This window comes from Tenrec ecaudatus, chromosome 6 (genome assembly GCF_050624435.1).
Source record: "Tenrec ecaudatus isolate mTenEca1 chromosome 6, mTenEca1.hap1, whole genome shotgun sequence".
NCBI lineage: Eukaryota > Metazoa > Chordata > Mammalia > Afrosoricida > Tenrecidae > Tenrec > Tenrec ecaudatus.
In genome coordinates, this window is record NC_134535.1 from 133,844,186 (window position 1) to 133,867,694 (window position 23,509).

Below are 23,509 nucleotides of genomic sequence, written 5' to 3' on the forward strand. Positions count from 1 at the left end.
CTGGGGAGTGTGGCTGGAGCCAGAGGAAGAGGGCACGAGATGTCCTAAGACAAGGGCAGCACACATAGGCCATTTCCAAGGACCTTGGCTTTTACTAAGTGGAAGGGGGGGGGTCCCTTGGCAGACTCTGAGCCGAGGAGCAATGTGTGGCACCCTTTGAAGCGGATCACGGTGAGTGCGACACTGAGAATACACCCAAGGGGGTTTATTGCACTGGGTTTGCATCACCTTCAGTGGTTAGCACGGAGACCCGGGTAAGGACGGCCCTGGTCTAGGCTCAGTGGTGGCCGTGGGGGACTTGAGAAGTGGTCAGACTCTGGATTTACCTAAAGGCATGGCCGATGGGATTTCCAAAGCACTGAGTGTGGAGTGATGAGAGAAAGGAATGGGTCAAGAATGTCTCCACGTATTTGTCCTGAGCGACGAGGAGGGAAGGCTGCGTGAAGCACAGGTCGAGCAGAGATCAGGAATGCCCTGCACGGTCAACTCAGGGTTGACATGTCTATTATTAGATGAGAGGCTGGCTAACCCACTGCCAGCAAGTTGATGCCGATTCATCGTGATGTGGCTGGTGGGTTTGAACCGCCGCCATGATGCTGACCGGTCCAACGCTCACTCAAGAGCGCCACCAGGGTTCCTTTGCTGTAGTCTGGAATTCAGAAGAGAGGTCAGGGCTGGAGGTGTAAAATTGGGAGTTGTCAGCACATTGCAAGTTTGCAGTCATGGGAAACGATAGGGTCACCACGGGAAATGAGCACATAGGGCCGTTTTTCCGAAGTCTCCCCCCCCCCCCCCGACCCTCCCCCCAAAGGCTCAGAAGCCTCACACCCAAAAGGAGCCCAGGCCTGCAGGGGGTGCAGGTGTAACTTGCTGTGGTTTATGTGAGTGGTGGCAGGAGTGTTTACTCCTTTTCCTGGCAGGAGAGGCGCTGCCTGTGTGGCAGAAATAATTAAGAGAAGTAGGTAAGGATACCCTAGCGGAACACGTGCTCAGCTGCCTCCAAGGAAATTAAAAACCTGGGTCTATTCATCTGTGCACACATCTGGGCACCTCCGCTTTGCCTAAGAGGCTCCGCCTCTCGGGGTCCTTTCTCCCCGCCCCCCCCCATCCTTGCTTTCCCTATGTCACTTCTACAACCGCTCTGATTATAATTGATCCAACAGAATCACAGAATCACGGCTCATTTTTGCGGTTTTGTTCAATGGCCCGGTCTGGAAAGAGACTGGCCATGAGGCAAATTGTCTTCTCGCGCCTCGGAATTCCGCTCAGGGAGGCCTTGTCGAGTGGGGCTGGTGCGGCCCGCGGGGACCCAGGGCGAGGTGTGGGGGGGCGGTCCGCAGGCCCTGGCTGGGGGTTAGGGGGTGTGGGGCACCGGCGGCGGCTCCAAGGGGCGTGTCTGCGTCTTCGAGACGGTGGCTGGCTGAGTCCCGGCGCCGCGCCCCCACCCCAAAGCCTCCCCCCACTACCCAGGGTCTTGGCACACCGTCCCCCTGCCCTTTGGCGCGCGGCCCCTCGGGCGGGCCCGTGGCCTGGGCTCGCGCCCCTTGACGTCATGTCGCTAGAAGGGGCTTTCTCGACGGGCGCCGCCGACGGCGCCGGGCGGGTGCTCAACTTCGGGCTCAAGTCCGCGCGGGGCCCAGCGCCGCGGCCACCGCCGTGCGCCCTGCGCCTTGCGCCCGGCTGCCTGCGCGCCGCCGCCGCGGCCACATCTGGAAGCGTTCAGCGCGTCTGCCGCCGCGCGCCGGGCGGGCAGGGGCGGGCAGGGGCGGGCGCGGCGGGGCCGGGCCGGGGGGAGTGAGCGCGGCGCTCGCGCGCGCCGGTGTCTCCCTCTCGCTGCCTCTGCAGAAACAGCTCCCTGCCAGAACGGCGCTCGGCGCGGCGGCGGCGGCGGCGGCTCTTCCAGTCCTCCTCGCCGGCAGGAGTTGGTGGACCTTTCCAGCAGAAAGACGCCAAGAAGGGACCTCGGGGAGGCTTCGCCGAGAAGGGGCGAGGGGCAGAGACGCTTGAGCTCCCTGCTGGCCCGGGAGAGTCCCCCCACCCTCGGCCTCCCGCGTCTTGGGGACCCTCGCTCTCCATCTCCCCTCTTTTCAGCCTCTTCTCTCTCGATTTATTTTTCCAAATGGTGTGGCCGCCAGAGGTGCGGTGCTAAATTCTTGGAAGGGGCCCGGATGTACCGAGGATGCATGATAATTTCACGAGAGGAGGCAGTAGTGGCCAGGATCAGTTTCTGGTGTTTGATGCGCTAATGGGAATCAGGTAATCGTCAGAAGGAAGAAGCAATCCTGCGGATCCACGGCTTCCCTGAATCTTGCACGACAGCCGCCGGCCTCGGAGGAGGGATTCAGCCTGCTCCGCTTGGGGGTGGGGTGGGGGTGTTTTCACATTTCCTCCTCTCTTTGGCCTCGCCTCCTTTGGGGAACAATTTTTGGTCCATGGTCAATGAAAACACGAGGATGTACATTCCAGAAGAAAACCACCAAGGTAAGGCTGGACCCTCGCCGCCTTCGCCGGGGGAGGGGGGCAGCTCCAGCCCGGTCTCCCAGCCCTCCCCACCCTCACCCCCGCGCTCGCCGCCGGGCGCAGTCCCTGCCCTCCCGCCGCGCTCCCCGGGGCCCTGGAGCGGCTCCCTGCGGAGTTGCCCGGGGCTGCGTTTGCCGGGGGCGCCGGGCGGCTCGGGCGCCGGGGTCCGAGCGGCCGAGAGCCCGGCTGGGACCCCGTGGCCAGCCCCGTCCAGCGAGCCGGGTCGGAAAATTCCCGCCCCTCCCCCTCCCCATTCCGGGCTTCTCCCGAGCATGTGTTTCCTATGAAATTCCAGGCGAGGGGGGAAAAGTTCCCCAAGTGCCTGCCTGCTCCTCGCTTTCTCGCGTTTGCCTGGAAAGCCGAACTGCCCGGCGAGCCGGGCCTGGGGGAAGGGGCGCGGGCGCTGCCAAGCTGCGGTCCCCATTCCCACCCCCCCACCCCCGCAGGTTGGCGGCCGCGGGCCAGGGGTCCCTGGCCTCTCCCGAGGCGCGGCTGGCAGCGCGCGCACCTCGCACTAGGCCGCCCTGCGCCCCCCGCCCGCCCCCCGCTGCCTGCGTCCGCTGTGGCTGGCGCCCCTCGGCTGGGGCAGCGAGCTCCAGGTGGCGGGTGGGGGCGGGGGATGCAGATGTGATTGAGTGTTTCTCCCTCCTTCCCAATTTGTCTTTCTCCACCGCCCCCACCCCCACTCCCACCCCGGCTCACCTACGCCCACCCACCTCTCTGCTGCCATTGACCCCAGAAGCGCCCACGCCCCGTGTGTGCGGATTACGCCCACATGTGGGCTAGCACCTGAGGATGCTGGCGGCTAGGATTCAGGCGTTGTGTGGCCTTGGCTTTTTCTGTGTTTTCGGGAAATCACACAAGGGCTTGAAGAGCTCACGCGGCTCTCCACTATAACGCCCGCCCGGTGTTTGCCTAGCGTCTCCATCGGAGGCAGCAAGTGTCACCGGCTCCACCTGTAACGGTGAAAGCCTTCCGTTAACTCCCCACTTCCTGGAAACTTTCTCTCTCTCTCTCTCTCTCTCTCTCTCTCTCTCTCTCTCTCTCTCTCTCTCTCTCTCTCTCTCTCTCTCTCTCTCTCTCTCTCTCTCTCTCTCTCTCTCTCTCCTCTCCCTCTCCCTCTCCCTCTCCCTCTCCCTCTCAGTTCAACGTCAGATCAACCAGTTAATAATTTGGGGCAGTCCTCAACAGGGAAGGTAATGGTGGTGGTGGTGTGTGTGTGCTGGGTGGTCTTGCCCAAGCACCTTGAAAGCTCTGCTTTCATTCTTCTCTCAGGCTTGTGTCTCTTTGGGTGTAGCCTCCCATCTCTTTTATCCCTCTTTCCAAGCCCCCCAATGTTTACACTCTCTCTTCAGCTTCTTTCATTGAATACCTGTCATCCAGGGCTGGTCGCTGTTACTTCGTGGGGCCCTTGCAGGGGGGCCCCTGGTGAAGACCTGACTGGTGGGAGGGGTTGTTTCTCTGCCTCTCTTCCCCTTTCAAGGAACCTCCTCCATCCTCTTGCCCCATCTCCATCTCCAGCACAGGGGTGACTGAGCTTCTAGCCTTCTGCCCTGCCTTCCTCCACCTGGAAACGGAATACAGGGCCCTTCCTCCCCTCTGCTTTCCCAGCGTTGGGTGGAACCTACCAGCAGATTTTTTGGCCTGCTTAAGCAGAAAGAATTTTGTTCAGGGTCATGGGTTCTAGGGGGAGCCAGGACTTTGGGGTCACCAGGGCAGCTTCCATCCCTGCTCTCCCATCCCTCACCGGTTCCCTACCCTGTTTCTTTCCCAGCTGATGGAGTAGTGAGGAGATGGAGATGGATTAGGAAGGAAGGAGCGAATGAGGGACTTGGAAGCATGGGTGAGGTTTTGAAGAGTGGTCTGCCTGACTCCCGCTAGCTTCTCAGAAACGGCAAGCTTCACCCTCTTAGTCCTTACAGCAGCGGCTGCGACCCATGGCGATGCACGGTGGCCAGTGTCATCACCAGTCACTTCCTGACCATCTTCAGGTTTGCGAGGTCTCCAGCACTTACACAGAGCCCCTTTCCGTGATCCTTTTAACCCCCTTTGTGCCTCCACCCCTGGCCCTCTGGCAGTTGGCTGCAGACCCTGAAAAGGAGAGCGCCAGCCCCTGGGAGGTTTGTGAGAAAGATGGAGGGAAAGGGAGCCAGGGAGTGGTGCACAAGGGCTCTGCCACCAGACGCCGTGGCCACCCCAATTCCAGCCTCTCCCTCCCAGCTGCAGTGGTTACATAATTCTCTGAGCAAGTTTGCCTCCATTCCTAGACTCAGCTCTCCGAGGAAAGAGCACCAGCTTCCCCGGCCCCCTCTCCATTTCCCATACCCCCTTCCTTGCCTCCTTGGCATTGCCCTGGCCCCCCTTTGGGGGAGGGGAGCTAAGGAGGTGGGGAGGGCAGACCTAGGGGGAGTATGAGTATTTACAAGGAAGAGGTTTCTGTGGCTTAATAACTGAAGGGGTGATGGCTCATAATTGAGGGGTTAGGGAGTCAAATGATCACCTCAGATCAATAATGGTGACGGACCAAAGAGTGGAAACCCAAAGAAGTTGCCAGTACCTGGGGGCTCTGCATACTCTTTTTTTTCCTGATGGGCTTGAAGGCCTGTAGCTGTCTGTGTGTGTGTGTGTGTGTGTGTGTGTGTGTGTGTGTGTGTGTGTGTGTGTATGGAGACTTGGGCATGCAGAGCGGTGGTCAGTGCTCTAGAGTAGTCTGCAGGTGCACTGAAGGACTCTGGGCTTCAGGCTGCGGTGGTCTTCGCAGGCCTTGTCTCACCTCTGGTACCCTCTGCTCTAGTCTCATGCCAGCTCCGACTTTGCCGGGCCAATTTCCCATTGTAGGCCTCAGTTAGCAAATGAGCTTTTCGGTAGTCCGCCATTTAACAAACACAGCCTCAGAATGCCCCTCATCTGCTGGAGACGAGCGAGATGGCAGAACATGCGTTCTGGGAGTGGAAGCTACACTCTGCTTTCCTTTCAGCAACTTAGCAATATAGCGGAACAGTAATCATCAGAATACAGTCATGATAATGATCACAGCTGACCTTATTTACAAATGGTTAGAGAGCAACGTTGCTTGCACCTTCACTTGTGTTGGTGGAAGCCAGCGGGACAATCTCTGGATGCTGCATGGAGGAAACGGGAGGAAAGGGTCTATTGAGGCTCATATTATTGTTCATAGTATTGTTCACGTACTTTCTGATGCTTCAGAATACTACAGAATGGGATAGACTTAAAAAATCAATTATTCATGACATCCATAGAGCACATGTTAACAGTATTTAATTGTGTGTGTGCGTGCAAGCGCGTGCGCACACGCACGGACGCACACACTCCCACCGAATAAGGGAAAGCTATTTTAAATAGATTACACAAGAGCCTAACGTACTTCGGGGACCTGGAGCGTTACCGAGAGGAGTGTTGGTAGTGTAGTCCCCGAAGACTGTTCGGGCATGTCTACCTCATAATCTCAATGCAGAATTGTTCTCTCCAGGTAGATGCTACAGGTGTAATGTTTTACAAATGAAATGGTTAGTCATTAACCTCCTAGTATCATCTCTCGGAGGCCTTGTGACTACTTAGGACTAAGTTCATTTTTTTCTCTTGGACTGTAAATCGCCTGAGGTGGTTCTTCTGTGAAGAAGATCGCTAGGCGGTGCACGGAGCATACTGATTGGCAATGTCATAGCCCTGTTGATTTTGTATTTCTGCTTCCTAGGCCACATACTGGCTTCTTTAGGGGCCAGATACGTTACTGAATGCATGCATGCATGCATGAACGAATGAATGCAGACCTGGCTAGACCCAGAGTGGATGTGACTGCTGCCTCTTCCAGAAGATGGTGCTACAGGGCTTAGGAGGTGGGAAGGGACTCTCAGGGTTGGTGTGGTGAGGAATGATGTTTGGAGGGCTGGAAACAGGGCTTCCATCTGGTTCTTCCCAGTTCAGTCACGGCCAATCAAGCGCAGCTGGAACAGACCCGAATTTGTAAAGTGTGGGTGAACTGGAGTTGTAACTAGACCAGGACAAATGGTAGAAACGTAATCTCCTTCTTAAAAAAAAACTAGGGCTGTGTGCGTGTTGCATAGCAACCAGATCTCTTGACCAGCAGAGTTGGAAACAACAGCCCCCCACGTAAAGATGGTGGCCGACACCACTTCTTTGTGCATGGCTTTCTGCGGTCCTGGCGATCGGCTCGTTTCCTGCATCCAGCTCCTGAGAGGGGCGGGTTAGCAATGGTTCACTTCACTCACATCTGAAACAGTGGAGCTCGGCTCTGATTTTGCTTTGTTGACGTGAATGAGCCGACTCAAAACCCTCCTTGGAAGGGACTTCCTGATTGCTTTCCCTTGCCTAAGTCCACCCTGCCCCGTGAAGGCCGGTGTATTCCCTGCATTCCTGCAGCATGACCGAGGGACCCCGGTTCCCGGGGGCCCCCTTCCACCCTCTGGTAATGAAAACACACGCCAGAGTTTTCTTCCCAATTGGCCATGGTTGCCTTAGTAACCAGAGAGGAGCCAATGGCTCCCAAGTCCAGTGGAGCATGAGGTGGCCTGGACCTTGGATTTGGAAATATCAACCGATGGGGCTAGAGACTTTGCCAGCTCAAAGGCAAGAAGGAAGTTTCTAAACTTACTTGGAGGGGGTGGGGAACCCCACAAAACCAACTGTGGGTACACTTCGCAGCTGATTTCTGTTGTGAGTCTGGCTCCCTCTCCTGCTGGGTAACGGCAGAGTAGCTCCCCAAGACCTGGGTGAGAAAGGAAGAGATTCATTCTAACGTCTAGTGATGTTTCCCAAGTCCGGGCCTTTTCTTTTTGAGCCCTTTCTTTGCTTGGCTTTCTTGGGTGTTGGGGCCCGTTGGGTGAGACTGAGAAAGCGTTGCCACCCCGTGAAGAAGGAGTGAGTGGCTAGCAGCGCTTCCTTTTACAGTCATTCTCTGTCCAACAGGACTGTTGTTAGCAGTGCTTACCAGCCAGCCAGCATCCTCATCGCCAGCCTGCTCGCTCGGTGCCCAGCATTCAAACTCACGAGACGGTTTGCTTTTCCAGTTTAAACTCAAGAGAACGGCTAGACTGCGAAACACCTGGAGACTTAGCAAGACTAATCGCCAGAATAAGCACAGTCATGTAGTCTGTTTCTACATTCTGTCCTCACAGTCCCCTAAGCTAATTCTGGGCACTGTTGTGGAGAGCTGAAGATTGATACTACCAAAAAAAAAAAAAAATAATGGGGAATTTCTTTTGCAAAATATCAAGTGGTAAATATTTAGCAACATACGTGCTAAGCCTTCTGAGAATTCAACAACACTCCAAGCCATGGCTGTCATTATTAAAATGATTTAGTAAACACCTGTTTATACGCACCTCTAGATTAGATACCAAATAAAGCAAGTGAAAGTGACAGGGCCCCTCTGGGAACACGGAATGCTTTTTAGTGCTTTTTCAAAGCCAGTGTGCAGGCTTCCACCAAGCCCGCTGCAGAAAAAGAAGGCAGAAACAATTGCATCTTCTAGGTGGGCTGCGGATCTGCAGGCTCTACCAACCCCCGGGTCCAGGAAGCTGGACCGCACCAGCCGAGCTACATAGCTTCTTCCCTTCCACAGTTCCCGGGCACTTGCGCAGCGGCTGCTTAAGGAAAAATGGGGCCTGGAGCAAGTCTCAAGCTGCCCGCTTTCCCCTGCAGAGAATGGGTGGGGTTCCCGGGCACCCTGGGACCCTCTCAAGTCTCCCTCGGAGGTGGATGCCTCCGTTCTAACTGTGTGTGCTGTGTGGGTGGGATCGCAGATGGTAGCCTGGGAGTCCAGGATGATCTCACAGAGAAGCAGAGTTGTGAAATAGCTGGGAGCTTCGAATCTCCAGGCTTGCAGAGGCCAGGGGAACAGGAAGAGGCCCTACTGAATGGCAGAGGGTGTGTGTGTGTGTGTGTGTGTTGCTTTGGGGAGCAAGGTTTTGGGTCATGGGGATACTCTGCTGCTACTTGTGGAGTGGAGTGAAATTTAAATGGGGCCTTAAGGGAGTCGGAGGAGAACCATTTGGCTTGGAGTTCAGGAGTAAGTAAATGAAGGTTAAGAGTACTTCACTTCCCCATAGACCAAGGGAAGTAAAGGAATGAATCTAGCTGCTAGCATTGACTAGTGGGTGAACCAAGGGAGGGTTAAGTGGCCAGAAACCCAAACCAAAAGCCCCCCTCCCTCCCAAACCATGCAAGTACTTTAAACTGATTCTCCCAAGTTGTACTGGCTGCCCAGCTCCTTTTCTCACCGTGTGTAAGAGAGAAAGAAAGAGTGACAGAGAGAGAGAGAGAGAGAGAGGTTCTGGACTCATGCATTTTGAAGGAATGTTGTCAAACAGAGGAGGAAGAAAAGTAATGGTTCATCTAGAATTAACTGTGGGATTAGAACAGTGTAGGGGGAGAGGATCCTTACGGACAAACTCCATGTTTCCTGCTGAGGTTCCTAGGAGGCCGCTCAGACAGGGATGTAACTGGAACAGGGCCTACAGCCCGGGCGCTGTGTCCTCCTGCTACGTCTGAGCACGTTTGGGTATGTTAAGTTCCCTAAGAGAGCGGCATTGTTTCTGTTCACATTTTACTTCCTAACCTTTTAACCTCTCCATACTCCTCCTCTTTCACCACCACTCCCTCTTCCCACCCCGACCCCTATCTTTGTACTGCTTTACAATCATGTCTGAGATGCTCGATTTAGAAATTGAGTGTGCACTGAGGTATCTTCATTGAAAAGTTTCAAAGATAATGTTTCTTTTTAGACTACACAGTAAAAGCTTGGCATGTACACAAGGAGCCCCTACCTAATTCAGAGTACTTTTTGTTCCCAAATGGCCCTGGCTTCCGTCTCCCAGCCGTTTTCAATTGGTTGCTTCCTCTGCCCCAAACAGGTTTGGTTCAGCCCTGCGCCTGCTGTGGGGCGGAGGAGAGAGGTTGGCCCATGATGTAGAATGGCCCTTGGCGAGTGGTGAGGGAGCTCTCCGTGGACTGGCTGGCGTTGCCATCGGCCAGGATACGGGGGCTCAGATGACTCTAGGGGGACATTTTGGTTGCAGCCGGCCAGGAAAGGATGGATTGAGGCCAGGAAAAGACAGACTCTCAGGAAGCCTTGCTAACAAAGCAGGGCTGGTCTCCTAGGACACCCCCCACCCCCCACGAATGCCTGGGAGACATTTAAATAAGGAGTGGCAGTTTAGATTCAGCGCTGAAAGCGAACTCACCTAGGACCAGGCTCTGCCATTTCCAGCATCCTCGGAGCCCTGAGCGTCCATCGAGCCCTGACTTGGTTCCTACCCTTTTACATTGTCTCGGACAACCTGGGATCCGTGCGGCGGACTCGGTTTAGCTTTAAGACCGTGACAAGAGCCTAACCGGTGCTTAGAGAGGTGGCCTTGGAGATGCAGGGAGGAGGCCTCCACCCTGGAACGCTGTGTTGCCATAGTTTCATGAAATATTCAAGCAGCCAGTTTGCCAACGGGTTGCTTTTTAATACTCTCGGCGATACTTGGTGTTGAACCATGAACCTGCTGGAACCTCGCTACCAGGGAAAGAAAGACCATCTCGTCTCCTGCCCTTTGGAGAAGCAAGCCCCAATCCAGACAGTCCATGAGTGTTCTTCCCTGGATTGCCTGTGGGCAGAACTGCTAACTTGATTATTCAATTAAGTTCTATTGACTGTCGCCATTGCGTCACGCTCAGGCATTTACGTATCTATGTCTCTGTGTGTTTCCTTCTTCCAAAATAATCCAGCTGCATATCTGGCTGAACCCTTGAAAGATGTGAGCTGGCAAAAGTAAAAGGAGTAAAAGTAAATAATGCTGTAGTGAGAGGCCTGACTAGGGGCCAGATCTTCCCCTTGGTCTTCTTTTTTTCTGAGGGTTTTAAAGGAATCCAGTCTCATCTTGAGTCGGGTGTGTACAGCGCGTCATAATCCTTCGTCTAGCAACTCCCCAGGCAGCTGAGAAGCTCAACGGGAGAATGACTGTGAACCAGTGTACACAGGTAGAATTCCCTCTCTTCATCAGAGAGGGAGCGCCAATCTCAATACCATTTCAAAGCACTTCAGACAGCTTCTCAGGTGTTGCTGGATGCCTGACAATATTAAAAAAACAAACAAACAAAAATAAACGCTCAAAGATGCGTATGTCAAGCCCAGCGAAACTGAGTCTACCTGGCCTGACTTGTAGCCGGAGTAACCAGTGAAGGCTTGAGCAATCGATGAAGATAGAGCTGATCTCTTGACTCCTAGAAGAATCCAGTGGTTTTCTTAACAACTGTCAAGCAACCTGCGGCCAGTAGAAGCTCAGGACTGTGGGGCCATTTGGACTGTGGTGTTTCCACCAGAAGGTCAGGAGCTGGGGCTGAAGGGTCTCCTTATGCCTGGCAGCTGTCCACTACCATGCTGCCGCTACCCCACCGTCACAGGACATGACTTCCGCTTTCAGTCTCAAGTCTGAAGCCAAAGTGGCGAAAAATCCTTTGATGGGGCCGAATATCTGGAAATAGAGCCATTGAGAGCAAGAAGGACACCCCCCTGGGTAAACACATGCTCTCTGCCCTATCTGTCATGGATCACCCAAACATGGACACAGTTCTCCAAAACAGAAAGACAGGCTGTAGGGAAAATAGAATGGTGCTTCAAAAACTAACAACGGCTTTGGGAAAAAATAAACTGATTTCCGTTGACAGTAAAAATGCCAACGTTCGTAGACAGAGAGAGGGAGCACTCCCATATCACTCCTTTGAAGCATGTATCAGACCAGGAACAGGCTTTATTTCACATTGGAAGTGGGTAAGAGTAACCTTTCCTTTCTCTGAGTAAAAATAATCTCCTCCTCGGAAAGTGGGCTGGGAAACATTTGCATTTATTTGAACCCCAACTCATTTCCGCCCAGCCTCTGGACTCATGATCTGTGCAGCCAGTTACATGTTAATGTTTATCTTCTAAAATAAGCCACATGGAAATGTCACCCATGCCTCTTTATATTTTTAGAGTGGGGTAGGACTAACCACCGTTTATTGAACGCCTGGTGCCACCAAACGTTTCCCAGGTCAGCGTTCGTCCTGTGTACATGAACTGTGTTCACCATGCTGTGCAGTCCCTCTGTCCTCCGTTTCCTTCACTCTCCGTCACTCAGGAGTGTTCTCACTGTTTCTTGTTTAACACAACTTAACACAACTTAATCCTTACACCCGCCCTCTGAGACCTGTATGAAGACTACTTTTCCGATGAGGACACTGAGGACCAGGGTTCGGATGTAAAGTGACAAAGGACATCCATCATCCAGATAGCTTGGATGGATGGAACTTCCCAAGGTGGGGGGAGCTTCCCAGCATTTGTCCTACATGTTTTTCTACTCATGGGAAAGAGGAGGAAGAAGAACCCATCATCCATCTATCGTAGAGAATCTACCTTGACGCGGAAGCGTGTTTAGATTTGTGTTGGGTTTAGATTTGCGTTGTGGCAGTATCTTGCTTCTGCTGGTCATGTGGAGTGACTAGCTGGTCCTCGTGTGTACTGGACCCTTGGCCCAGCCTGTCTTCATGAGACCATTCGCGTGCTGTTCGTTTCTTCCCGGTCCCTTTCTGTTCTTCATAGCCTTCTGTAGACTTTCCCCAAGGCCCTGGTCCAGGACATTTTGTCTTTGAGGTGGCCACTTCGTGGCCTGGCCTAGCTTTCTGTGCTCAGGTTCATGTGGTCTTCTCAGCAGTGCCCTCTGGGAACGCAGACCCTCCGTTTCTCTGAAGAAGATTCCCATGGCATCTGGAGACCATCCTTGCAAGCTGAGCTTCTTGGGCCTCGTGCATAATTTCTTTATTTTCAAACGATAGCTTGCTTGAGATTTCATTTATCCAACATAAGAGCCATCCTTTCAGAGTGTCCATTCCAGTGGTGTTTGGTATACTTAGCAAGCCCTGCAACCATCCCCGTTGTTATTCTTTACTAAATACTTTTATTGGGGGCTCTTACGTCTCTGATCACAATCCATATATTCCTCCAATGTGTCAAGCACATTTGCACATATGCCGCCATCATCATTTTCTTCCCACTTGATTCCCTAATAACAACTCCCCATTTCTTCCCCCTCCCTCCCGCCCTCCCTCCTTGATGAGTTACAGATGATTTTTTCCCATATCTTACATTGTCCTACATTGTCCCTCACCCACTTTTTTGTTATTGGTCCCCCTGGGAGGGGGTTCTAGTGTGAGCCTTGTGATCGATTCCTCCTTTCTCCCCTCACCCTCCCCCAATTCTGGTATCTCTGCTTTCATTGTTGGCCCTGAGGGGTTTATCTATCCTGGATTCCTTGTGTTTCGAGCTCTTATCTGTAGCAGTGTGTATGCTCTGGTCTAATCCGGTTTGAATTGGTAGAATTGAAGTCATGATGGTTGGGGGAAGGAAGCACCAAAAAGATAGAGGAAAATTGTGTGGTTCATTGGTGCTATATTGCACCCTGACTGACTCGTCTCTTCCTGTGACCCCTCTGTGAGGGGATGTCTAATTGTCTACAGATGGGCATTGGGTCTCCACTCCATACCCCTCCCCTCATTCACCTTGGGTATGGTTTTATTCTGGGTCTTAGATGCCTGATATCTGATCCCATTGGCACCCCATGATCATACAGGCTGGTGTTCTTTTTCCATGTGAGCTTTGCTGCTTCTCAGATAGATGGCCGCTTGTTTATCTTTGAGCCTTTAAGACCCCAGATGCTATATCTTTTGATAGCCGGGCACCATCAGCTTTCTTCACCACATTTGCTTATGAACCCACTTTGTCTTCAGCGATCGTGTCAGGAAGGTGAGCATCACAGAATGGCGGATTGTTAGAACAGAGTGTTCTTGACCATTATTGGACTCCAGAACATTTTGTCACCTTCAAAAGAGGAGCTAGACCCATTGGTAATCACTCTTTACCCCCTCCTTCTTCTAGCCCCTGACATTATTGACAGCAATGATGACCCTTTGATTGGGAGCTAGCCCATGTGGGTAGCCAATTGGCAGTGTGCATCATGCATGTCAGACCTAGATAATTAGTGACAATCTATGTTCTCAGTGATGGAGTTAAACGAAGCGCATGAGATTAATTGGGAATCTAGGTGTCATTTTTTAGGTGGGATCAAGTGGTTTCTCTCAGTTGCTCAAACGGATTATCTGAATCAATCGTAGGCTGTATGTCAGACCTACTGATGGGTGAAGAGACCTTGAAAAACTCACTTCCTGGTGTGACTCCCCAAGTTCGAATGAGGATATAGCACTAGGGAATCTTGCTGTGTTAGTAGGGAAAGTCTAGTGTTTTCTCTAGGTTCCCAGTGCCAATAAGAGAGATTTGACTTTAACTGAGTGTTGAACAATTGCTAGCTGTCTTTTGATGAGCAGTGAATTGAGATGGCCTCCACTAGTCTGGACAGAGCAGAGGATGGACACTGGTACAGATAGGAGCTGGAGGCACAGGGAATCCGGGGTGGATGATCCCTTCAGGACCAGGGGTGTGAGTGGCGATACTGAGAGGGTAGAGGGAGAGTGGGTTGGAAAGAGGGAACCGATGACAAGGATCCACATGTAACCTCCTCCCTGGGGGACGGACCACAGAAAAGGGAGACGCCGGACAGGGCAAGATATGACAAAATAATAATTTATAATTTATAAATTATCAAGGGCTCATGAGGGAGGGGGAGCGGGGAGGGAGGGGAAAAAAAAGAGGACCTGATGCAAAGGGCTTAAGAGAGCAGATGCTTTGAAAAATGATGAGGGCAAAGAATGTACAGATGTGCTTTACACAATTGATGTATGTGTGGATTGTGATAAGAGTTGTATGAGTCCCTAGTGAAACGTTTATTTAAAAAAAAAGGTCTCTCGAGGCAGTTTAGCTTTCACCTCCATGTCCACCGAATTTTGTAACTTGACAGGAAATGGGCGTTTGGCAAGACAGAGCTATTTAGTCTGTCTGTCTCTTTCTCTCTGCCTGCTTGTCAGTCTTTTCCAGTCGCACCCCCGCCTGTGGACAGAATGTTTGGTTTGATCATCATTTGGGCTCTGGGAAGAGAATTGCTGCTCTTTGACATGTGGTTGGTTCACGTGGACGAAGGACTTCAGCCGCCCTGTCCCAAAGCAAGGCTGTTGATCAGAGGGCCTCTCCCAGCCTGGAGCCGGTCTTTGGGGCAGTGTCCCAGGGCTCCTGCTTGCTCCCTGCATTGCAGGCCAAGGAGGAGCGAACTGAGAAGAAAATCAGGAGGTGGAGAGAGCCATCCAAAGAGGAAGGAGACAAAGGATAGATTACAGACGGGAAGGAGAGAGCAAGCAAGGGGCAACAGAACATTGAGTATGTGGGTGGGGGGACAAATGAAATGCGCCTGGAAGCCTCTTTCCCAAATCGGTATGGCTATTTTTTTTGATCTGCCTAAAAACAACAACACCATCTTATATTTTGATTGTTCTGTAATACCTTTGAAATCATTTTCACATCTTCCATTTTCAAGTCACCTTCAAAAAATCTTATGAAGTCAGGGGACAAGTTTTACTATTCTTGTCTCCTCCAAAGCCGAGAGCATCCGGACCATTTACCAGCTTAGGGGAGGCAAACACTGACTTTTTTTTTTTTTGGTGTTTGTGTATTCTGTGTTAGGCTGTACCCTTGGTGAACTCATGTGAAATTGTGTTGACTCCTTACCCAAACCCCACGGAAGTGGGATAGCTTGCTGGGTGACAGAATGGGCTGGCATTCTCATCTCTGGCTTCTGGTCCCGCGCTCACTCTTTATCCGACTCTTAGCCATCGGATCCCGCTGTCTGGCTTCTGTTGTGGCTCCAGAAGCTCAAAGCCTGGGGAGCTTCACCTGTCTTTGGGAGCCGTGGATCTGTTGGTCCAGTACCCAGGCCCCTGGTAGGTTCAGCGCGCGCACAGAAATGTGTGTGCATTTCTTGCTTACAGCAGAGTTCATTTTGATAAGGCAGAAAAAAGCAAGTTGATCGCTTTAAAGCAGGATGCACCCGGATTTAAACCAACTTCTGATCAATTCTTCTCATGTGGGTTCTGCCCAGATCCTGCTTGCAGGTGTGTCTTGCCTAGTACCCAGACCCGTCGTGGCATTAGCAGTAGTTTTCTTACGTGTTTTTTTTTTCCGGTTTTCAGCAAGGCTGCGTGCTTTGGTTTAGTAAGTTCATGGGCATCTTCTAGAGTTTGTCTTCTGGGTTCTTCATCTCAGGGACCGGTCCTTGCCATCTTTTTGTCAGAGTATCTTTTCTGCCATACATCCTTTAATGGTCTCCAAAATCCGTTTCTTAAACATTCTCGAGAAGGCCAAAGATCCCTTTCCCCACATGCTGTTCACACATGATGGTGTCGGATGCCTTCGCGATCTTTGTATCCACGCACAGCGTTTCCCCAAGGTCGATGCTTCTGTTGCCAAGTCGGGCTGCCGAGACCTCCTGATGGAAGCTCTACATCTGAGCGAATTACAGTCACTCTTGTCTCGTACTGGCTCTGCGGCAGCTAGGGTCTCATGCCACTGCTTTCCAGTTATTTAAGAGGCAAACATTTTTGACCTATGCCCAGTTGTCTGAAAGACCAGGAGGTATGGAAGCTACGCCCCCTGCCCCCATAGGATAAATTGACTGTGAAATGTCCTTAAAACGCGTTATTTCCTGCCAGTTGTGATAAAAACAATCTCAGGTTCTTCTCCACACACCCCCTCCTGATTTGGGATGGTTAATCATTACCCCAAATTCACTGAACACCTGCTACTTGTAAGACCGTTTGCCGGCAGGGCTTTTATATTCAAAGGGACCTAAAAGGTTACAGCCTGTGAATCCCTTTTAAAGAGGGTCCATGCTAATAGGCAAGCTGCCCCCCAACATAGGCAGACCAGCCCACCTCTGCAGCTGTAGTCAAGGGCAGCGAATGCTCGATGCCACGGAGACGCAAAGACCAAGAGCCCCACGGCGTAAAGAAGGAAAGCGGTAGAGTCTGATGGAGTCAGTGGGCGAAGCGGATATCAAGGTGGTGACATGAGTGAACCTTGAAGGGTGGCCAGAGGTGGCTTAGAGGAGGTGGGAATTAAAAAAATTTTTTTTTCTTGGGAGCTTGTACAATTCTTACCACAATCCATACATCCATCCATTGTGTCAAGCACGTGTGTACATTTGTTGCCATCATCATTGTCAAAACATTTGCTTTCTGCTTGAGTCCTTGGTATCAGCTTTTGATTTTTTTCCCCTCCCTCCCTGCTACCCTTCCCTCATGAACCCTTGTTAATTTATAAATTATTATTATTTTGTCCTATCTTACACTGTCCGACGTCTCCCTTCACCCCCTTTTCTGTTGTCCGTCCCCCAGGGAGGAGGTCACATGTAGGAGGTGGGCATTCTTAGCAGGGAGGTACAGTCAAGAAAGTACGACAGAAAGCATGTCTGTGGGATTTTAAAGGAAGAGTGGGATCCAAGCACAGGCTCTACAAGGGGGGGAAGTGGGAGAGGAGGTTTGAGTGGCAGGAAAGGGACACCATGTGGAGTGTCTTCATGACCAGGCTGAAGAGTGCATCCCAGGTGGTATGGAGGCCGTTGACAGTCTTTGGTCAAGGGCACCGTGTGGTCAAGGGCACTGCGCCTACAGGGGAGTCGTTGTCAGGCAGGAGCTAAGGCTGTAGGTGGAGGGACAGTTCTGAGGCCATTGCTATAATTCAGAGGGAGAAAAAGGGATTTTCCCAACAAAACACCAAAGGTCAAGGGACCCCCTTTGATGTTATCCAGACAGACCACTTCCTGAGGTGGAGCGGGCAGAGGGTTGGCTTGGGGGCAAATGGATGTGTACCCAGCACACACGAAGACTTGGCGTTCCTTTCAAGAAGGTGGCGTTTAGAAGACCGTCCTCAGGGGAGCTTGAGCAAAGGGCAGTGGTGGGAGGGCTGGAGGTGGGGCCCTTTCCTCAGGAGGACAGGAAGTGGTAGCATGGAGGCAGGGACAGTGGTTAGGAGAACCTCCTCCCTATTGACTGCAGGTCACAGGGCTCAAGGGAGGCGAGAACGTCACCATCCATGAGGACTGGACCGGGGGGAAGGAAGATGGGAACGGAGAAGAAACCCGGAACAGGGGAGTTGATGACTTCTTTGCCATTGGGTCGCTCAGCGTGGCTCAGGGTGATCTTTGTGTAGTTAGGTGACAGAGCTGAGGCATGGCGGGTGCGAGCCTCTCAAGACTGGCATCTGTTCCTGAAAGGGAAGGGAGGGGGTGATGGGAACAGGAGATCTGGGGGATGCAGGAGAGGGGCCTTTGGGTGAAGCAGACCTGGATGATGGCGGCAGACATGGGACCAAGGAGAGCTGTAGTAGTTTGGGCCTCAGCAAAGGAGGTGGAATTCTTGGTCTTCAGAGACAGATACGAAGTAAGCCGAGAGAACTTACATTTCGAGTGGTATTGGGAGGGAGAAAGCCGAAAGAGGAGATAGGAAGCATTTTAGGGTGTAAGAGTGTTAGATACGCAGGCGGTGCAGAGAGAGGGGAGGGAAGCTGGAAGGCAGTCTGAGCTTGAAGGGACAAGTCGCCAGTTAGTGGGAAACACCATGGAACGCTGCAAAGAGATGGCAAGGTCCCCGAATCTCAGGGGGAACCCCCAGGAAACCAAGTAGTATGGTAACAACAATCCATTTCCTCTGTCTCCTGTGTGGTTTTGAACTGCCGGCCTCGAGATGAGCAGCCCAAAGGATAACCCAGGCCAATGCTAACAAGACTGAGAGAAGTCCCCCAGAATTGAGCTTGGCCAACTGAGAGAGGCTCTAACCAAGTCAGGAGGACAAAGGGGCTGTGGCCTTGTAAAGAGACAAGCGAAGCTCTAGTTACAGTGGCCGCTTGGGTGAATCGAGGCGGTTGTCTGGAAGACATGAGGAGTCTGGTGGAAATGGAGGCTCAGGACGCACCAGTCTAGGGATGCTGACTTCTCCAGCCTTCCTCTGTTACCACGGAGTGTTCATCAGGATAGCTGACTGGCCCCTCGAGCTCTGAGGTGTGTGCATACAGGGGCAGGTGAGCCTTGTATTGGACTCATGGGCCCAGGAGGACAATGATACGCCTGGCTGCCAGGGCCGTGCCAGTAACTGAAGGAAGCTAGGTGTCGGCTGAGGATATTGGAGGCATGCATGCATGTGCACAGAGCGGTAGGCACATAAAGATACACGTTAGTAACTTCCCAATTTGGTGGCCTGAAACTCTTCTGGGTACTGACACCAAAGAGGAGAGTCCTGACCCAAAGCCCGACCCGAGGTTGTGTGCAGGGCATGGATGGAAGCAGGTGCCATGAGGAGGCGTGTGGTTTGCATCACACGCCAGGCTTTCTGCAGACTCGTTATCATGGACCAGGGATTTGCACTGCCAGCCTCCATCACGGCGCACCAGTGGAGAAGGAGGAGTCTTCTGAGCATCTGCAGGGTGCGTGACCTGGGGGTGACCTACTATCTCCCCCTAAGTCTGGAGCACCCCTGCCCCTGTGCCTGCCCTGCCCTGCTCAACATAGAATCAGCCATTCATCCCCACCTGTGATACAGGCTCGTTAACTGGCTGGCCCCAGTTGAGGGCTGAGCACGGTGGTTTTAGACCCTTGCAATGAGATCAGGATATCCAATGGCTGGGAAACGAGTGTTTCATTGATTTCTTCCTTATCCTCTGCCCCCGCACCCACCCCCCTCCAGAAATGTTACAGACCCGCGAGAGAATCGCAGGTTGGATCCCAGTTGGCCTTGCAGGGTCAGGGTGGCCTGTGATCAAGAAAAAGACCCCAAATGTTTGATCATTGAATACCTCTTTGAATACCATGGAAGATGCTCCGCTGCATTGACTCTTGATCAAGAAAGGAGCCGATGACTGGGCAACGAAGTGGCGCCCCACCCAGCACCCTTGTTCCTGTTGCGTGTGCAGAGGTTTCTGGTGGGGAGAGGTCTGGCAGGCAGCATGATCGGACTGAATGTTCTTTCCCAGAGGCACTGGGAGGGGCGGTGGCTGGCACTTCCCCCAGTGTCTCCAGAGACTCGGAGGCCAGGCCTCCACTCTTCCATTTAGAGTGGGCGGGTGGCTGGGTGGGGGTGGTATCTTTACATTGGCCTGGGTCTTTGGGTGCAGTGAGGCCACTTTTGTTCTTGTGTGTTAGCTTGGTTTCCGCAAAGAGGCACAGCTTTGGCTTTTCGGTCGTAAATGCCAACTTGCCCTCTGTTTAGGGTGGCGTGTTAGCCCATCCTGGTGAAATGCGTAGACAGCCCAGTGGCCCTCAGTCCTGGCCTGCTGTGTCTCCCTCCCTGTCTCTTTCAACACACGCTTTGCTCTCCATGTTCTACTGCTCTGGCAGGGCAGTCCTGGAAGCCGGGGCCTCTAGCTAGCGCCACACCTTTGTGCTAGTCTTGGTGAAGGACGTAGAAGTGCTGGTCTGTCTTGACATGCCCAGAAATGGCGTGTTTGATAGCTCTCATGGGGTTGCATGCTGGTCTGGTGGCCACCACTTCACCCGATTGGCCTTGTCTGCAAAACCTACTTGCCGTTTGGCTTCCTCATTCCGGTGAACTCTTAAGGGCAGTGCTGAAAACTGGTTTTCTTCCTGGTTCTGAGCAAGACGCAGCTTTGGGAATTTTCCTGTATTTTTTCTCTCCAGGAAACTTGGGCTGAATGAAGTGTTTTCATCTGAGGGTGTCAGTGGTGGGATGAAGGCTGAGTCCAGAAGGGCGGGCTTCCTCAATTCCAGTTGCTATTGCTCTCTTGACGGCCGGGCGTGACTGGCTTCAATGGAATGGAGAACAGAAAGTCCTGAATCAGAAAAGGATGGAAGGGACAGTGTTCCCGGATTGGGTGGAGCAATGAAATGGCCCGGTTTACCCGAGCACCGGCGGCTCTTCTTCCAGACATCTGTAGATATGACAGGGGACTCATGTACATATCTCCTTGGCCCACTGCCAATCAGTCGGTGCCCACTTGTTGGCTCCAAGTATTTACAGAAATGGGCTGCTCCATCGTTCTCCCGCAGAGTTGCTGGTGGGTTCAATCCACCAGCCTTTCTGTTCACAGCCCGACCATGAACTCCTGCACCGTCAGGGAGTCTTCTTTGGCCCTCCCCGCCCTCCCATTGCCGTAAAGCCTGTTCCAACTCATAGCGGCCCTATCTGGGCTTGTGAGGCTTTGTCAGACGTTCAGGGAGCGGGACCCTCGTCTTTCTCCCGAGCATAGCTGGTGGGCTTGAGCCGCCTGGTGGTGATTGGAAATCACCTGGTGGCCAGCAGCTCAATGCTTACCTGACAGCGGCCCAGCCTCCTTTCCACCGTCCACAAAGAAGCACAGATTGGCATCTCCAAAGCGTGTATAATTAAGTGGTCTTCAATTTGAAAGGTAGAGAATAACATGGCAATAAAGGTCATCTGATGTGATACTCAGCGTACATGAACAGAAATTCTCAACCCAAGGTTTTTATTGAAAGTGTCCTCCAAAGGGCAGAGTGCCGAATAAAGGTTGACCATGAGAATGGGAGCGAAGAAAGTAAAAGGAAATAGAGGAAAGAACTAGGAGACAAAAGACATTTATAGAGGTATAAACATAGGTATGTATATGTATATGTGAATATGTGTAACGCTAGGGATGTAGGTCTATGTACATATACTTCTAGGTTAAGTGGTAAGGCAGCAGACGGACATTGGGCATATATATCCTCCCCCCATGCAAGAGCACTTTGTTCTAACAACCTGGCATTCATGATGCTCAGCTTCCCAACACGATCACTGAAGACAACATGGTTACATAAGCTAATGTGGCAAAGAAAGCTGATGGTGTCCAGCTATCAAAAGTCTGGGGTCTTAAAGGCTTGAAGGTAAACAAGTGGCCATCTAACAGGGTAGCAACAAAGCCCACATGGAAGAAACACACCAGCCTGTGTGATCACGAGGTGTCAATGGGATCAGGCATCAGAAAACCCAAAACAAATAACCATTTCAATGTAAGTGGGGTTGGATGGAGATCCTAAGTCCATCTGTAGACAATTGGGACATCCCCTCACAGAGGGGTCACAGGGAGGAGATGAGCCAGTCAGGGTGCAGTAGAGCACCAAGGGAGCACACAACTTTCCTCTAGTTCTTTTATGCTTTCCACCCCCACTACCATGACCCCTGTTCTACCTTACAAATCTGGCTAGACCCGACCATGTACACGCATACAGATAAGAGTTCATAACACAGGGAATCCAGGACAGGTAAACCCCTCAGGACTAACCATGAGAGTAGGATACCATGAGCGTAGGGGGAAGGTGGGGGGAGAGAGGGGGAACCGATCATAATGATGAATGTATAACACGCCCTCCCCTCTTCAAGGGGGATAAACAACAGAAACACGGATGAAGAGAGACAGCGAATGGTATGAAATATAAAATTAATTAATAAATTATCATGGATTCAAGAGGGTGGGAGAGTGGAGGAGGGAGCGGGGAAAAGAGCTGATACCAAGGGCTCAAGTAGAAAGAAAATGTTTTGGAAATGATGATGACAACACGTACAAATGTGCTCGATACAACTGAAGTATGGATTGTTATAAGAGCTGGAAGAGCTCCCAATAAAATTATTTATTAAAAAATAATAACATTAAAAAAGAAAGAAAACGTATCTTCCAACAGTTGGGGGCTACGCTGTACAAGTCCTTAGAGTCTGTATGCGGTGTGTGCGTGCCAAGAGGATTGCGCAGAGAGGGGCTAGGGCTGGAAAAAAGGGGGAGACGGAGGGACAGAAAGAGAATGAGCAAGTGGGGGAGAAGCAGAGAAGAACGAACAGTGTGACTTAGCTGGAGCTCTCTGAAAGATAACCTGTGGTCACAAGATGCACACATCTACCGGGACAAGGGGATCTGTCCTCTTCACTTGCTTTGCCATTTGGTTGACCCACTTCGTGTTGCCAGGTCTCCCTATTGATACCCTTCCCTTCAAGTTAGAAGCCCGTGTGTTTTAACCCCATTTATAAGCGACTTTAGTATATCAAGGGATTGACTGACATGCAAACCAAACCCACTGCCATTGAGTCGATTCCAGCACTCCGTGACCCTGTAGAATAGAGTAGAACTCCCCCATCAGGCTTCCTGTGGCTGGAAATCCTGTGCACGCTGCTGGCCCGTCCCCCGCGGTGTGGCTGGGGGTTTGAACTGACGAGCTTTAGGAGCACGGCAGATGCTCTTAGCCACTGTGCCACCAGGGCGCCTTGTGTTGACGAACAGAGGAGACGAGTTTGTCCGGTCACTTAGGCATTGAGCTGCACTGGAAAATTCCATGACATTTTTGAAGTTCGAAATACTTAAGGGATATTTTGCTCTTTCGCTTAGAAAGAACACCGTGAGGTTGGGGCAGGAAGAAGTATACAATAGTCCTGCTTTGGGTTTTAAAGGCGGTGGGAAATTCTGTGTTTTCTTATGCTTACAGGTGCGACAGGGTCTTGAACTGGGGTACTTTATCATCCACGCGGTGTCCATGAGTGACTGAGAAGCCTCCGAGCTCTTCCCATGAACGTTTTGTGAGGAAGCTTCCTGAATTGGATTCTTTTCTTTCCGTCTGGGTTTCTTTCCATGTCACCAAAGTGCACATTGTTGGGGTTCTTCTTGCAAAGGGCCATGAATAGTAAGCTTCTTCAGCCTTCCTTGGTCTGGGCTTGTCCGTGTGTGTGTGTGTGTGTGTGTGTGTGTGTGTGTTCACTCTTGAAGGATGCTTTAGTCAGAATAGAGTTCAGAGTCAGCAGTTACCTCTGTTCGGTAATTTGAAATATCCCATTGTCATCTGGTCCCTATTGTGCTGATGAAAAGTCTGCTCTCAGTCCAAATTAGTAGTCACTTCTGATTTTCAAAATATATAATTGTTTTATCCTTAATTTTTTTAACTTTATGGTGCTGTGCTAATATGTCGTGTTTCATCTGTGATTTTGGTCTTGCCCGTGACTTGGTGAGATACTTCAGTCTGAGAATCAGGTGGTTCTCCGGTTCTGGAACATTGACCCTTGT

General features: G+C 51.8%; 1 protein-coding gene across 1 annotated transcript in view; it reads left to right on the forward strand.

Moving 5' to 3' along the window:
- Positions 1 to 1,830: 1,830 nt before the first annotated feature.
- The window catches only part of CACNA1C (calcium voltage-gated channel subunit alpha1 C), a 728,086-nt gene continuing 706,407 nt past the window's right edge, over positions 1,831 to 23,509 (forward strand). Inside the window, exon 1 of the mRNA XM_075552255.1 lies at positions 1,831 to 2,481. Coding sequence (XP_075408370.1) covers positions 2,433 to 2,481 — 49 coding nt within the window. The 5' untranslated portion in view covers positions 1,831 to 2,432. The remainder of the gene's footprint in view (positions 2,482 to 23,509) is intronic.